We start from the raw sequence: 16,185 nt of genomic DNA, 5'->3' as shown, positions 1-16,185 counted from the left end.
ACAAGTTGTGAGCTGCACAACCACCACGCTATGAGATAATGACGGAACGATACGAAACGGAGCCGTTTTCGAGGTAAATTCATACAAAACCGCTGATGCGCGTTGCGTTCAGGGACGGTTTTTCAGCAAGCAGTCTCCGTATTTACCCTGTATTTACCTCGAAAACGGCTCCGTTTCGTATGGTTCCGTCATTATCTCATAGCGTGGTGGTTGTGCAGGTCACAACTTGTCTACAAAAGCGCTGTGGAGTTTTGAGATGTTGAATTTGATGAGTTTAATGAGGGAAACCAAGAAATTCCGTTAGCCTCCATAGCGTAGCTCTGAGCAGCCAGCTGCTGCGCTCCGCCGTACTGAAAATAGCTTACACCTACAATTAAAGGTAATGGACCTACTGCTATGACTATAGCGATTATGGCAATGGGCCAATTTGCCAAAATGTTGAACTATCCCTTTAATAAAGATTGTTTGAATTTGGACTGTGTGTCTGGTAAAACAAGCAAATCATGGGAAATTATAGTTTAGTTTAGTTTAGTTTATTGAAACAGGACAGTGTACATTACCATTAGTCAATTGAAAAAAAAAAACAATGAAAAGATGGTTGTACCAGATTTAGCCCTCGGGCTAATTTCCATCTGTAGTCCTGACACTCACAATACAAAACACAATAAAATACAGATGCCAAAGAATACACAACATAGTGCAATACAGAAAGGCCCAAGACATAGAAAGGCACAGATAAACACAAAAGCCCACACCTGTTACCCCTTGGGCAACCGGGGGACTACATTGAAAACACATACATCTCCTCATTCTAAAAGTAGGAGAACACCACTGGGAATTAGCATTAGTTAAAGTGCTGATAAGTTAAAGTGCTGGTTAGTTAAAGTGCTAGTTTTCTAGAGTAAAGTGCTGTTTTTCCCATTTAGGATACTTAAAGTGCAAGATGCTCGTAGCACCAGGGAGAGTGAAATAATAATAATGGAAAATGAGTCAGACAGAGTAGTTTTTTACTATTTCTGCAGGTGTTATAGATGTAACGATGACTTCATATTAATGCATGTGACAGTATATTACATTTGTTTTCTACTGAGTCAAGGAAAATATACAAATGTGAAATGTCTTTTGTGGAGTCTTTATTACAGTAAACAAATGCTCTTCCCATATAATCGTCTTTATATATATTTGATTGATAGATAGATAGATAGATAGATAGATAGATAGATAGATAGATAGATAGATAGATAGATAGATAGATAGATAGATAGATAGATAGATAGATAGAATACTTTATTAATCCTCAAGGGGGAATTTGAAATACTGTAGCAGCAAAGGGAAAATACTGTACATGACAATGGAGAGAAAACAACACAGATCATGAAACACTGAAGTAAAATACATAAAAACACATAGTGTATTAAAACACAATAATACATATGAGGATAAAAGCAAAAAGGTGAATGAATCAGACGGAGCAAAAAAAAAAAGTTTTGCAGCTAACTGAGGTAGTTTTACACTTTTACAATTTTCTATTTGGTTTTATTCCACTTGTGCTGTCACATTACTTCACTAACTCACTGAGCTTTTTTATTAAATTTCTGCCAAAATCCAAAGTTTCATTGATAAATTACAGGGAAGTTTTCATAAATTGATGAAGTATGAGTGGAAATGATACAAACACAGGAGAGATCACTCAGCGAGTGTGATGAAAAGCTTCTGCAGAAGATGATTCATGACGAATAAACTGACGTGTGTGTGACGAAACGAAATGTTTTTAATTTTTATTTCTCTGCTTGGACCTCTGTCCTCTGTGTGTGTGTGTGTGTGTGTGTGTGTGTGTTCAGGCTGCAGCCCGTCAGAGAGGCTCATATCCAGGGTGGGAGGGCAGGCTCGCTCCAAGACCCCCAACGCAGACATGGAGAGGAGTGCGTACGGGGCGGACTGCACCAGCACCCCCACCTACCTCAACAAGGTAGCACACACACACACACACACACAGACACACACAGAAACCTACGGTGGCCCTGAGGTGCAAATCACAACAGCAAATCAGAAAACACAACAACAAAAGAGAAAACACAACAGCAAAAGTTGTATCATTTCCACTCATACTTCATCAATTTATGAAAACTTCCCTGTAATTTATCAATATAATGTGACGGCACAAGTGGAATAAAACCACATAGAAAATTGTAAAAGCGTAAAACTGCCTCAGTTAGCTGCAAAAACTTTTGCTCCGTCTGATTCATTCACTATACAGTAAGCATCCTGAACCCAGCACTTTTAACCTTTTTACTTTTATTCACATAGAGAAAGAGAAAACACAACACAAAAAGAGAAAAAACAGCAATAAAAGTGAAAACACAACACAAAAAGAGAAAACACAACAACAAAACAGAAAAACTGTTTGTTTTCTCTTTTGCCGTTGTGATTTGCACCTCAGGGCCACCGTAGAAATCTCCTCTCGTGGTCTCACAGACTGTCTCCTCTTCCTCTTCCTCCTCCTCCTCCTCTACCTCTCTCCTCCTCTTCCTCCTCTCTCTCCTCCTCCTCTTCCTCCTTCCTCCTCCTCCTCTTCCTCCTCTTCCTCCTCCTCCTTCCTCCTCCTCCTCCTCCTCTTCCTCCTCTACCTCTCTCCTCCTCCTCCTCTTCCTCTTCCTCCTCCTCCTCTTCCTCCTCCTCTTCCTCTTCCTCCTCCTCCTCCTCTTCTACCTCTCTCCTCCTCCTCTTCCTCCTCCTCCTCTTCTACCTCTCTCCTCCTCCTCCTCCTCCTCTTCCTCCTCTTCCTCCTCTTCCTCCTCTGCAGCCAATGACGTTGCGGGACCTGCGTTTCGGGGCGGCGCCCGGCGACGGCGAGGGCGTGAGGCGAATGGGACGCAGCCTGAGCGGCACCATGGTGACCTCGCGCCGCAGCCGCCTCACCGCCACCCGCAGCTTTGTGAGTGACCTGCTGCTCCTCTGCCGCCCCCCTGTGGCCGCGCTCTTGAACTGCACCTTAGTAGGGAGGTGAAGCGACTTTTGACTTCAAGTCACGATGCAAAGCTCTCCTTTGGCATGGAAGTACCTTAGGGTCGTACAAATAAATCTATCCTAAGACACAAGTGAGATCACACTTTGTATCCGAAATAAACACGTTTTTAAAATGCCTTTTTTTAATTGAGAAAACGCATGTTAAAAGCACATTCCATTTAGAATGTCCATATAAACTACAATGTTTTCAGCTCCTGGATGTTATCTACAGCTTATTTGTGACATGATTGCAATATGTCAGGATTGTTTCTCAATTTGAATGATGAACAGGGATCTAATGCCTTTCAATCTGTAGGGTGGACTGACATAGGAAGCCTTAGGTCCAGTCAAGACATTACATTATGGCTAATTTGAAATAAGTATCAGATTATATAAGCCTTAAATAATGTACAGGGTCCAATGTGACCCATGTTTACATTTGAGAACAGTAAAAACATTTTTCCTTTGACTTTAAGTTGACTTCTAATGTAAATTCAACTTTTTTAAATCAACATACACAAGCAGTAACTAGTTATAGGTAGGTCATCCAGGAGCTGAAGGCATCAGGGGATCTGCATGAGTTTATATGGACATTCTAAATGTAATGTGCTTTTAACATGCGTTTTCTCAATTAAAAAAAGGCATTTTAAAAACGTGTTTATTTCGGATACAAAGTGTGATCTCACTTGTGTCTTAGGATAGATTTATTTGTATGACCCTAAGGTACTTCCATGCCAAAGGGGAGCTTTGCATCATGACTTGAAGTCAAAGGCCTATTTTTTGGGCTTAACCTCCCTACTACCTGCCTGATTCTTTTTTTCCCACCGTTGTGTGTGCAACTTTTACGCATTGCTTTTATTCCCCCCCCACCCCCCTGTGCTCTTCTCCCCCACCGCTGTTTTGTCTCGTCTCTCCTCTCCCTTTTGTCCCGCTTTTTTCCGTCTTCCTCTCTGTCTGTCCTCTCGCTCTCCTCCTCCTCCTCCTCCTCCTCTTCTTCTTTCTCTTTCTCTCTCTTTCCTCTGTCTCTCTCAAAGGTGAAGCAGGCCGATGTCAGTGCCTCTCCTTGCTTACTTCCTCTCTTCTGAGTCCCTGTTGCTATTCCACCACTATCATCTCCTCCTCCATCCTCCTCATCACCAACACCTCATCACCACCTCCCTCCACTGCTTCACAGGTAAACACTGCGCTGGGCTGAGCTCGTGTAACCTCACATGTGTAAACCTTTGAAGGAAAACGACAGTGAACTTATTATGACTGGGGTTTCCTCTTGGTGCAGCTACTTTGCGTGCCAGATGAGATTCATTTTTCCTGGTTGAACATTTGACTTTCTGGCAAAGCAAAGACCCATCTGGCACAAAAGTAGGCTAAGTCCCTGTTTGCACATGGCCGTATCCTGGGGAGATGTGCACTGATTTGTAAAAACTGTGGACACCCAAAGGTGATTTTTTTCATCCCTGTGCGAATCTGTCATGTGTCAAATTAATTAAAAATTTCCAGCAGCGACAAAATCCCCCGCATTTTGTTTCCCCTAAACTGCAACTACAGTAGATGCTGAGATAACCACTTCAAAGAAGAATAAACAAGGCTCTGTGATTTAATTAAGTTGTGGAATAAGTGTCAATTTAAAGGGATAGTTCAACTATTTTGGCCCATATAGTCTTAGGAGTAGGTTCGTTACCTTTATTTGTCAGTGCAAGCTATTTTTAGAACGGTGGAGCAGAGCCGCGAGCTGCTCAAGAGTTACGCTACGAAGGCTCATGGGATTTCTTGGTTTCCTCATCAAATACACAATCCAACAACTCCAAAACACTCTGGTGGACAAGTTGTGAGCTGCACATTCACCACGCTATGAGATAATAACACAACGTTATGATACAGAGTTGTTTTAGAGGGAAATACAGAGACTGCTTGCTGAAAAACTGCGCCCGACGGGAACGCGCATCAGCGGTTTTGCACGAATTTACCTCTAAAACAACTCTGTCTGGTAACGTTGTGTTATTATCTCATAGCGTGGTGAATGTGCAGCTCACAACTTGTCCACCAGAGCGTTTTGGAGTTGTTCGATTGTGAGTTTGATGAGGGAAACCAAGAAATCCCATTAGCCTCCATAGCGTAGCTCTGAGCAGCTCACGGCTCTGCTCCACCGTTCTAAAAACAGCTTGCACCGACAATTAAAGGTAACGAACCTACTGCTATGACTATAGGGATTATGGCAATGGGCCAATTTGCCAAAATGTTGAACTATCCCTTTAAATAAGAGCAAACAGCAGAATATGGGGCAAGTTTACGCTCCTCTTGTATCTCTGAACTTTTGAAGAATTTTATTTTCCGTCGTCGTCGTGGAGCAGGAGGATGCGTCAACATGCCTGGTTTTTGTTTGTGTCATATGAGGTTTCCTCTCCTTTCGCAGAACTTAAAAGGAAACAAACAGTCTTGACAAGCAAAAGGTGTCAGCTCAGGTTTTTATTTATTTATTTATTTTTTACACCTCCTCACTTTCAGAGTATAAAGAATCACACCTCGCTGCAGGAGCTCGGGCTAATGCACATCGATCTGAGGGATTTCTACACGACGCCAAGATTCTCTACTCTTTTTGCTATTAAATATATATCATCAGTATTAATTTAATCTCTTTAACCTTGATGGAGGTGTCACCATCTCCAACCCTCTGCTCTATGAACTCTCCAGTCCACATCTGCTTTATTCCCCAGATGTTTGTTTTTTTTACGCTGTCTTGCCCTCATCGTGTTTACCTCCCGCTTATCTTTGTGTCCTGGCTGACCTGCGCTTCATCATCCTCTTTCTCTCTTTCTCTCTTTCTCTTTCTCTTTGTCCAGGAGCTGTCGGGCGGTGCAGGGAGTTTCTGGCTGTGTCTGACGGGGGTCAAGCTGGCGACGTCCGACCAGAGTCCCACTCTGCTTCACTAAGGTCTCACCCCCCACCTCCGTCCGTCCGTCCGTCCGTCCGTCCGTTTGTCCGCTTCCACATGGCGGCCGCAGCAGCCGCAGCAGCAGCGACGGGTTTCCTCGGCGGCGCCACGACGACGGACCTGGACCTGGACCTGGACTTGGAATCGGCTCAGGAGGAATCAAACTCAAAACTCCCTTTTCCCCGTTCTTTCTCCCTCTCCCTCAAAAACGACATGCACACGCAAAAAAAACACATGCACGCACACATGCACATCTGCACTGACGTAGAGCCTCCCTCAGCGCCTGCAGCACCCCGCTTAGCCCCCTTCTCCCTCCCTCCTCCTTTCCCCCTCCCCTCCCCTTCCCTCCCTCCCTTCCTTTAACCTACTATTCTGTCTATGCAGTCACTCTGACCCCCAAACTACAACCTCAACCCCCCCCCCTTCTCCCTTCTCCCTCCTACTTCCCGGGACTGTTGTTTTTCTCGTCTCCCCCTGGGTCTCCCGAGGGTTTCCCTGTGCAGTCAGCCTGGCGAGCATGCCGCTTTCAGTGGTGTTGTCAGTTTTTTTGGCGTCGGAGGCTCAACGACCGACCGACCGACCGACCGACCGACCGACCGACCGACCGACCGACCGGGGCTCCGGACCCCCCACGAGCCCTCGGCAGACTCGCCCTCCAACCCCACAGGACCCTCAGCTCAGGGGGGGGGGGCTCTTACCAAGTAGCCACGCCTCTTCCTCTTTCTTCACGGGCATTTCCTGTTGGACGCACACGTAGCCGAACTGGGTCTGTTTCAGAAGGACAGCCATATTTTTTTTCTCTTTTTCAGTTTTAGGGGTTTGTTTGGTTTTTTTTCTTCTTCTTCCTGTGTGCGCGCACAGTAAACCCGCCCGAGACCGAACTCTCTAATAACTAAAAAGTCATGTACAGAAAAACTCATGTATGAAACCTGTATGTTAATTAATAAGACCTTATGGAATGTTGATAATGATAATTAACGAATATTGATAAACTTAAAGTGGTACTTCCTCATGTCTGCATTTCAAATACGAGTGGAGTGCACTTCACAAGTGTCTAGCTGGAGTTTCCGCCCCCCCAAACCGCTCGCCGACCTAATGACAGCTCTCCCGTTTCTACCGGGAGATTAAACAAGAAAAGCGCTTCCTTTTTTTTTTCTCTCTCTTGCCTCTTTCCTCTCCCTCTTTCCTTTCCTGCTGTCTTTTATTCTCGCTTGCTTTCTTTCTTCCAAAACAGAAAAACGGTAGCACCAGAAATAGGCCGGCAAGGGGAAAGGAAAGTGGAGAAGGACTGAGAGAATGTAGGTTAGGGAAACCCCTTTCTCTTCTTTACGCTTTATCAATGAAACTAGAGACGACTCAAGTGCGCTTTGCAAGGTTACACGGCAGAAGTGCACTTTCCCAAGGCTGTTTGATGAGAAGCAGGTGGAGAGGAGAAGAAGTCGAAGGCGTTTTGTTTTACTTACTGTAAAGAAAAAAAAAGGCCTCAGGTGAACTTCAGTGGCACTTACGAATTCACACTTTTTGTTATTATTATTATTACAATTATTATTTCTCCCACCCCACTGAAACTGGTTTCGAGACCTCAGATGTGAATAGGAAAAAAAAACGCTCATCTTCAGCCTGAGACAGTGACATGTCTAATATGATTATGCTTTATGTGATATATATGTATTAGAGGTATATTTTCAGCCAGTGAGCTATCTTCTTCAGAGATGTCAACCATTCCTCAGTTGTATGAACAGTTATTATACAGTGATGTTATAACAGTTATAACTTAACTCACTCCCCCTTTACTGAGTAGCATTCTGACATGTGTAGAGTATCTTTATTATTATATGCTTTATTCTATTAGCTATCATATAAAATAACAGAGTCCTTATGAAACAACTGGCCAATGTGAAGAAGTTCTTCAAGAATTTACTGATGTTGATCGATCGTTGTAACTAAACCAAAGGTTGGCACTTAACTCAGAGAGCATATTTATTATTACTATTATTATTATTATTATTATTATTAACATTGCTGTTTTGGGTTTTTTTGCTCATTTAGGTTCCGATTTTGTTGTTGTTGTAATTTTATTTTTCGTTTTGTTTTTCTTCGTTCGTTCGTTCGTTCGTCCGTTTGTCTGTTTTCGTTTGGGTTCTGGATGTGGGAGAATGTAGCCAATTGTAGCGCATGAGTCCGCTATGCAAATCAACCTTCCCTCACGATCCTGTATCAGAGACAGTTTGGAGGCGGAGATAGACACACCCACCCACCCACCCACCCACCCACCAACGGGCGCTCTCAATGGACTCTAGCAAAGAGAGAGACACATGGAAACGAAACGAGAGGAGGAAGGAGGAAGAAGGAGGAGGAGGAAGGTCTCGTGTTTAATGCTGCTGGTGAACTTTGTTGTTCTGCATCTACTTACTACGTTTCATCCAATGGAATGCAAAAAGAGAGCAACAAGGAGAGATAAAGAGAGAGAGAGAGCGAGGTGGAGATCGAGAGCGAATGAATGTAAAACTAAAGGATGAAAGTGTGTGTTTGTGAATGAGACGAAGGTCAGAGGTCAGAGGTTAAAGGAGGAGGAAGGTGGAGAGGAGAGGAGAGTGAGGAGTTACTTTGCTGGAGACGGTTTAATGTCTGTGGGTGTGTGTTCAGACTATGTGTGTCAGTTCTGGGGTGGTGTTGCTCGGGGAAAGAGGGAACCTGTATTTTTGCAATAAAGTTATTACCAATGCACTCCCACAGGGGGCGTAACCACCGTAACGCGTCTCTGTCTTCATTTACCACACTCACTTCACAGGTTTGTTCTCACACACACACACACACCTGGATGAACCTCTGGATGCAGCAGCTGGAGTTCAGACTCACTTTTCCCAACCAGCGACCCTCCATAGTCTACTTGCCAACAATGAGTACCCGGAAATGTTGAGTACCCCAAAGTTTTATGTTAGAAATATATAGTATGGGTCCCCAGTATTCAGAAACTGCTGGATGCTAACTTATATATATTGGGCAATTAGCATAATTGACACAATTAGCCTAAATTAGCATAATTGCCTATATGGGCAATATTTCAACAAAATTGACTTGGCTGATCTGGGCAATATTGGAGTGGTTTTAGGGGTTATTGATGATGCTGAATCCATTTCTGACATTTTCAAAATTCAAAATGGCTGTCTAAACCGGAAGTGACCAGATTTTGGTCCATCAAAATCGGCCCACTGGCGGTTAAAATCTGGTCACTTCCGGTTTAGACAGCCATTTTGAATTTTGAAAATGTCAGAAATGGATTCAGCATCATCAATAACCCCTAAAACCACTCCAATATTGCCCAGATCAGCCAAGTCAATTTTGTTGAAATATTGCCCATATAGACAATTATGCTAATTTGTGCTAATTATGTCTGTTATGCTAATTGACCAATATATATAAGTTAGCATCCGGCAGTTTCTGAATACTGGGGACCCATACTATAGTATATTTTCTAACATAAAACTTTGGGGTACTCAACATTTCCGGGTTCACAATGGGGCCCTATGGGCTGGCAAGTAGACTACCAGTCACCTCCTTGCTCCTCAACTTGCTTTCAAACAACAGTAAAACCACTGTTAATAATAGTCTCTCATCTCTTATGGTGAATCTGAACCAAAAACTATTATTTCTGTCAAAAGCAGTTGAAATTAATTGAATGAAAATCTTTATTTTTAGATTTTTTTTCACCCTTGGGTTTAAAATATGTAAGAAAGAAAAAAAATGGTGCTGGGAAAAAAAAAAGGCCTTTGGTTACCACAGTCAGAACATTTTACTCACACTTCATTGAGTAGATATATTTTTGACTCCTGGGGGGGAATTAGACAAAGAGCAAAGAGCCATGTGAAATTTCCACTTGTCTAACAAAGATGAAGTTTGACAGTTGTAAGATGTGCACTGATTTCTGCCTCCTGCTGAGAACAAAACTCCCACAGCACTTTGTTTTTACTGGCAAAACGATCATTTCAAATGAGTTCAAAGCATAGAATTCAAAGTCATATTTGCTGGGAGCACATGGTGGTGATTGTTGTGGTTTTAAGAGGTTATAACATTGTTTTATTAGACTGAATGTGCTCTGCTGTGTCTACAGGCTAACTGGTTAGCACCATGCTAACGCAAGTCAAAGAAAAGGTGAGGGAGACAAAAGAGTCAACATTGCAGTTGTTTTTCCATCGCTGTTGGTGAGTAAAGAAATTAAATTTGATGTTTAATTGACAAAAAAAATCAAAAACATGGCATTAACTTCAGAAAATGGTTCTGTAAACTATGTATTCGTTGTTAATTTATTTACTTTATCATAACAAAAGTTACTTCAATAGCCTACAAAACATGTATTAAAGTGTATATTCACTTTTAAAAAATATATGCTAGGATAATTCCTGCTAACATGCTAATGATGTTTCTACAGTATGAAAACTAAAGTTAATTTTACTCAGAAAGGAGTCATATGATTTGATTTGCCCAAATATTTTTTGGACGTACAGTAGAAAATAAAAAAGTCTGTTATTGAAAACAAACAAAAACCATTGCGGTTTATTTGTAGTATTTAAGATAATTGCATACAAATACAGCAAAGATTTTATTGTTATAATAGATTTGTGAGTGTAATCGTAAAAAAACAACAACACATTTTGTAGTGTGAATGATATTAATATGAGTTTATATGAGCAATGATCAATATTGTACATACTAACAGTGGATATAATACATTTTTATAGTGCTTTTCAAAGTTGCTTCACAGAAAACATGATAAAATAGTACATATTATACATGTATATACATAAAATAACACAATAAAAGAACATCATACAATAGATAAACACAATAGAAATGAACAACATAATGAGCAATCAAATGAAACAGTAAAAGCCTCAGTCTGGCCTCCTGCAGTTTGCCGCTGAGCCACTAGGGGTCAGCAGTGATACACATGCAGTCACTCCCACTCCCTCACAAAAGGTTATCGACACGCTGTCATCACTCACTGACACATAAACACACTCAACAAAAACATCGTCACTCTTTGCACCAACCCAGACAGCCTTTTGTTGTCAAAGTTTTTCTACTGAGATGACAATTAAAAGTTTGACAGACTTCTCACAGGAGGAAGAAAACTCTGAACTCCCCGCTGAGCAAGGGCAGAGAAAAGGTGATGAATCAATAGCCATTACTCCTCACATAGGCCTACACCTCTCTCCGGTGTAGAGACAGTACATTTAATGGTTCTTTTATATGTGTGGCTGTGTGTTTGTGTTTGTGTGTGTGTGTTAATGTTTGTACCTTCTTTATCCTTCAGAGAACAACTGGCCTGAATGCGATGTTTGGATGTTGTGGTTAAGTGCAGCCAGGTTTTTGTGTTTTTCTTCTCTTCAAGGGATAAAAAAAAATGCGCTGGGTGTATTCAGAGTGTGTTCACAGCGATTCCCTCATTTTTTCCCTCCCTCATCATCATCATCCTAGACACAATACCACATAATAACAAAACAACAGCACTTTTTAAAACAGGAAAACAGGTCGGCCGACACATATTCCTACATCCATCCGTCAATTTTCTTCCACTTATCCGGGGTCAGGCTCGGTGGAAGCATCTTAAACATGAAGTGCCCATCATCCCTCTCTCTCTCTGTAACACTTTCCAGATCCTCCTGCGGGATCTTGAGGTGTTCCCAAGTTCCCTCCAGTGATGGGATTACTTTTTTCAGTAATGATAATCAAAAAAGTGAGTTTGGAAAGTTGTTTCTCCTGTTATAAAACGCTGTTGCGGACTGTTACTGACAATAAAATGCGCCGTTACTTGACTCAAGAAGACCTGACACAAAATAATACACCCGTTAAGTATATACGTTGTATACACATTTTGTTTCAAGCTATCAACTAGTCAGGAAAAAGCTGTTTATCTGGAGCTAACCAACTCACTCAGCATCCCTCCGCACAGGTAGATGGGAGGTTGGGGTTATGGTTAGTGGGTTAGGGGGGGGCGAGTCCAAGTAATTTGACATATTTGAGCATTTTATAAAGAAGTAACACGATAGTTACTTTTCTTGGCAGTTAGTTTATTTTATTTTCATTTTTTTATTGTGCAATACAAGTGACAAACAGACATGACACAGCACAAGACAGGAAGGATTTAACTGCAGCACAGCAGCCAAAAAAGTAAATGGATTGAGGAAAAATAAAATAAAGAAAGAACAAAACAAGAGAATCTGAAAAAAAAATCAACATCAGGAGCCAATTAAACAGAGTTAAATAATAACTAACCTTTCTCTTTTTTTCCCCCTTTTCCTTCATTTCCATTCCCCTTTTTACTTTTTGGGGAAAGTAACTAGTGATTACCTCCGCTGACTCCTTCGAATGTGAAGGATCAGGGACTCGACTCTGAGTTCTCAGGTTCAATGAGATTAAGGAAAACTTTTTCCAACCACTACGTCGTCACACACACAGATTCAGCTCAGCTTCCTCCAATTTGTCCAGATCATCCCTGAGATGTTTCTATGCGGTAGATCCAGCAGAGACATTATTGTGTTTTTTTTGTTTAAGGCACAGATCTCACTAAGGCTACAAAAACATGTTATGCTGCATTCAGGGACACGGTTTCCTCAATCATTCGTAAATAAAAGAAGTCTGGAACAATCATGACTCTAAATAGAGCTGGCTGCCTTGGTAAGAGAGACGACCAAGGACCTGATGGTCACCCTGGATGAGCTCTATAGATATAGGATGAGAGGAACCTGCAGAATACATTGAAGAGGAAAAACTCAAATTAATCTTTTCCTCTTTAAAGGGATAGTTCAACATTTTGGCAAATTGGCCCATTGCCATAATCGCTATAGTCATAGCAGTAGGTTCGTTACCTTTAATTGTCGGTGCAAGCTATTTTTAGAACGGTGGAGCGAAGCAGCAGGCTGCTCAGAGCTACGCTACGGAGGCTAAAGGAATTTCTTGGTTTCCCTCATCAAACTCATCAAATACACAATCCAACAACTCCAAAACGCTCTGGTGGACAAGTTGTGACCTGCACATTCACCACGCTATGAGATAATAACACAACGTTACGAAACGGAGCCGTTTTCGAGGTAAATACAGAGTCTGCTTGCTGAAAAACTGTCCCTGAACGCAACGCGCATCAGCGGTTTTGCCTGAATTTCCCTCTAAAACAACTCTGTCTTGTAACGTTCCATTATTATCTCATAGCGTGGTGAATGTGCAGCTCACAACTTAGCATTTTGGAGTTGTTGGATTGTGTATTTGATGAGTTTGATGAGGGAAACCAAAAAAATTCCTTTAGCCATAGCGTAGCTCTGAGCAGCCTGCTGCTTCTGCTCCGCCATTCTAAAAACAGCTTGCACCGACAATTAAAGGTAACGAACCTACTGCTATGACTATAGGGATTATGGCAATGGGCCAGTTTGCCAAAATGTTGAACTATCCCTTTAAAAAACATGATTTGTATGCATAAAATGTGAGAAATTCAAGGGGTCTGAGCACTTTCTGAATGTACTTTACATCAGTGATCTTTTTCTCTGTGAAATAATGGCAAACGTCAGTGGCTGACAGCGTAGGAACAGTTTGAGAGAGATAAAAAAAAAGTGATAATCCTGTTGTTTCTTTTTTTTAAGCCGGGACAAACTGCAGGTTCAAGTGAAATTGTCTGGACTTGACATCGAGGTCGGACAGTTTCAAAAAAGTGCAGGTGCGTCATAGAAAATGATGCTGACGAGGATTCAGACAGAGATGAAGTCACAGTGTGCAGGGTGTTGTGACATGACTGAGCTTCCATAACGAAGACTTGACGTATGAACAATGGAGGGTTTTCGTGTGTTTGCACAGAGACGTTAACCTCAGGCGATATGTGCATGAGCTCATTACAGAGGTGTCACTAATTAAGAGCCAGAACAGACACTGGTCTCATTTCTGAGCAAATGAGACGTTGCTAAGAGAAGGAGACATCTCTGTTAAAAACGCCATCAGCATTCATCAAGCATCGAGACCACCACCGCCCGCCCGCCCGAAACAAAATGGAAGAGGAGCATATTAACATGCAAACACACTTTTCTTTGTGTCATTGTGCTGTTCAGCTCTGGTTTGTGCTGAATGTTAAAATCAACATGTCGACAAGCTCAGTGTCAGTGCTTTAATGCTGATGTGTAAGTAGGAGTATTAATAATCTCCATATCAGATTAGTGTATTAGCTCGCCAATATTTACTAATTAGCAACCCATTTGGGAACTATTTGAAAAGTGTGACATGCCAGTACTGGATATTATATTATATTATATTATATATAGTGTGACGCCAGAGTCAGCAGATCACTACAATTTGCTGGACAATCCTATTGTGCAAAAAGGATTTAAGTGAGATGAACCGACATGAGAAATGTATCTCATTAGATGAAAACAGATGCTGTGCTGACGTAATTTTCAGTTGCATAGAAGGTAATTCCCACCGCTAATGGTTATTACTAGGGATGTCCTGAATCACTTTTTTTGAGTCATTTGGTTTTAAATATCTGCCTATACCGAGTCCCAATCCGATACTTTGGCCATGCAGTAGCCTAAAAAAAAATAGAAAGAACACATCCAAGTTGTTCCTTAAGGACAAGAAAGTGCGCTTTCCTAGCCAGCGAACAGCCCACGGCTCAGCTCACTGCCACTTACGTTGCCTTACCGGTAGCCTACAACCTGCACCCGAATCTGATCCTTTGAAAATTGTGTGATCGACCCTGATTTCCGATCATGTGATCGGATTGGGGACATCCCTAAACCCAACGGGGACATAGGCCTAACATTTTTTGCTAAATTGCATGACGATCCGTCCAATAGTCACTAAAAGGAAAAGTACAAGAGTCACAGCTGCCCATTCCTAGTGTTTAAGGATACCTCACACTCAGCTCAATGCTAACATGCTGATGTGTAAGCAGGTGTTTTAGCGCTCTCCATTTGAGATGAGCATGTTAGCTTGCCAATATTTGCTGATTAAAAAGATAAAAAGTGAAGGGGTTGCCAAAGTTATTACCATCCATCCTGTTTGTGGGGAACATGGATGTCTGCACAATGAACCAACCAACAGAGACATTTCTCCTCCCGAGAGCTTGTGTGACTGAAAACAAATGAGCAGGAAATGATATAAAACACAAGAGTGGCCCGAACCTCTGACACATGTCTTGCAGGCAAATGTGATATAATTTAGATGATTATTCTGATAAAAGTAGAGATAAAGATAAAAAATCTATTAGTCTAGACCAGAGTTGCAGTCACAGATAATCATAGTCTGCACGGACCTGAAAGCCTTGTGTTGAATTGAAGTGGGTCAACAGAATAAATGGGAGATGTTGCCGCCACCACCACAGACACACAATCATCAACACAGATGATTCACTTTAAGAGCACAATGATGTCTTTCAAAGCTCCATTTCCCTGGAAGGAGAACACAGCGCGCTGGAGGAAAACTGCAGAACCAAAAGTATTAGTAAAGTGTAAAAATAAACTAAAGGATCTCTGACGGCTTCGAGTCGCAGCAGTTAAGAAGACAGATGAGGCAGCCGAGTGGGAAAAATGCAAATTCTGTATACAGCAGCGAAGCCAACTGGCAACCTCGGAGCTTGTCTTGATCCACCAAATCTAAATTCTGTCATTGCACCCCCGCACTTCTGTCACCATCAGCACCGCTTCATACCCCCCCCACCCCCCCTCCAGCTTCTCCAACAACTGACCATGCATGCAGGTGAGACGGGAGCTACTGTAAGGAAGATCCAAGCTATAGGAAGGCTACTGGCCCTGATGGCAGCAGCTCCAGACTTCTTAAGGACTGTGCAGATCGGCTCAGTGGGGGTTTTCTGCACATCTTCAACTTTGAGCCTCAGTCTGGAGTGAGTTCTGCTCCTGTGGAAAACATCTTGGTGCCGCAGGATACAGTGCTCGCTCCCTTACATCGGACTTTAGACAGCTGCAGCACCTGCAGAAGTTCTCAGATGATGATACAGCCATTCATTGTTGGGCAAGTATCTCAGAGGAACGACCTGGAGTACCCTAGGCTACAACGCAAGAAAGGGGTAACTCATTTTTTGTCAAAAATGAGATTTTGTCATTTTTGGGACATTAAAGGTCTGCTACATCATGTGGATAAATATCTTGACTCAACATTATCTTATTATATTTGCGGGTGGTTTTCACAGTAACTCCCAAAAACTGCGGTGAAACAACAAGAGAACACAGTAACATGAGTTACCCTTTTCT

General features: G+C 42.1%; 1 protein-coding gene across 2 annotated transcripts in view; it reads left to right on the top strand.

Moving 5' to 3' along the window:
* Positions 1 to 5,969, top strand: part of usp54b (ubiquitin specific peptidase 54b) — a 76,657-nt gene extending 70,688 nt beyond the window's left edge. For both annotated transcript variants that reach the window (XM_085762094.1, XM_085762095.1), the window contains 3 exons: positions 1,842 to 1,969; positions 2,804 to 2,935; positions 5,844 to 5,969. In XM_085762094.1, coding sequence (XP_085618220.1) covers positions 1,842 to 1,969; positions 2,804 to 2,935; positions 5,844 to 5,933 — 350 coding nt within the window. In that variant the 3' untranslated portion in view covers positions 5,934 to 5,969. The remainder of the gene's footprint in view (positions 1 to 1,841; positions 1,970 to 2,803; positions 2,936 to 5,843) is intronic.
* The last annotated feature ends 10,216 nt before the right edge of the window (positions 5,970 to 16,185 follow it).

The sequence above is a fragment of the Trachurus japonicus genome, chromosome 19, assembly GCF_045865225.1.
Source record: "Trachurus japonicus isolate A0001 chromosome 19, Traja_1.0".
NCBI classification, from domain to species: domain Eukaryota; kingdom Metazoa; phylum Chordata; class Actinopteri; order Carangiformes; family Carangidae; genus Trachurus; species Trachurus japonicus.
Note: the sequence above shows the minus strand (reverse complement) of the source record. Positions and strands in the feature narration are given on the sequence as shown.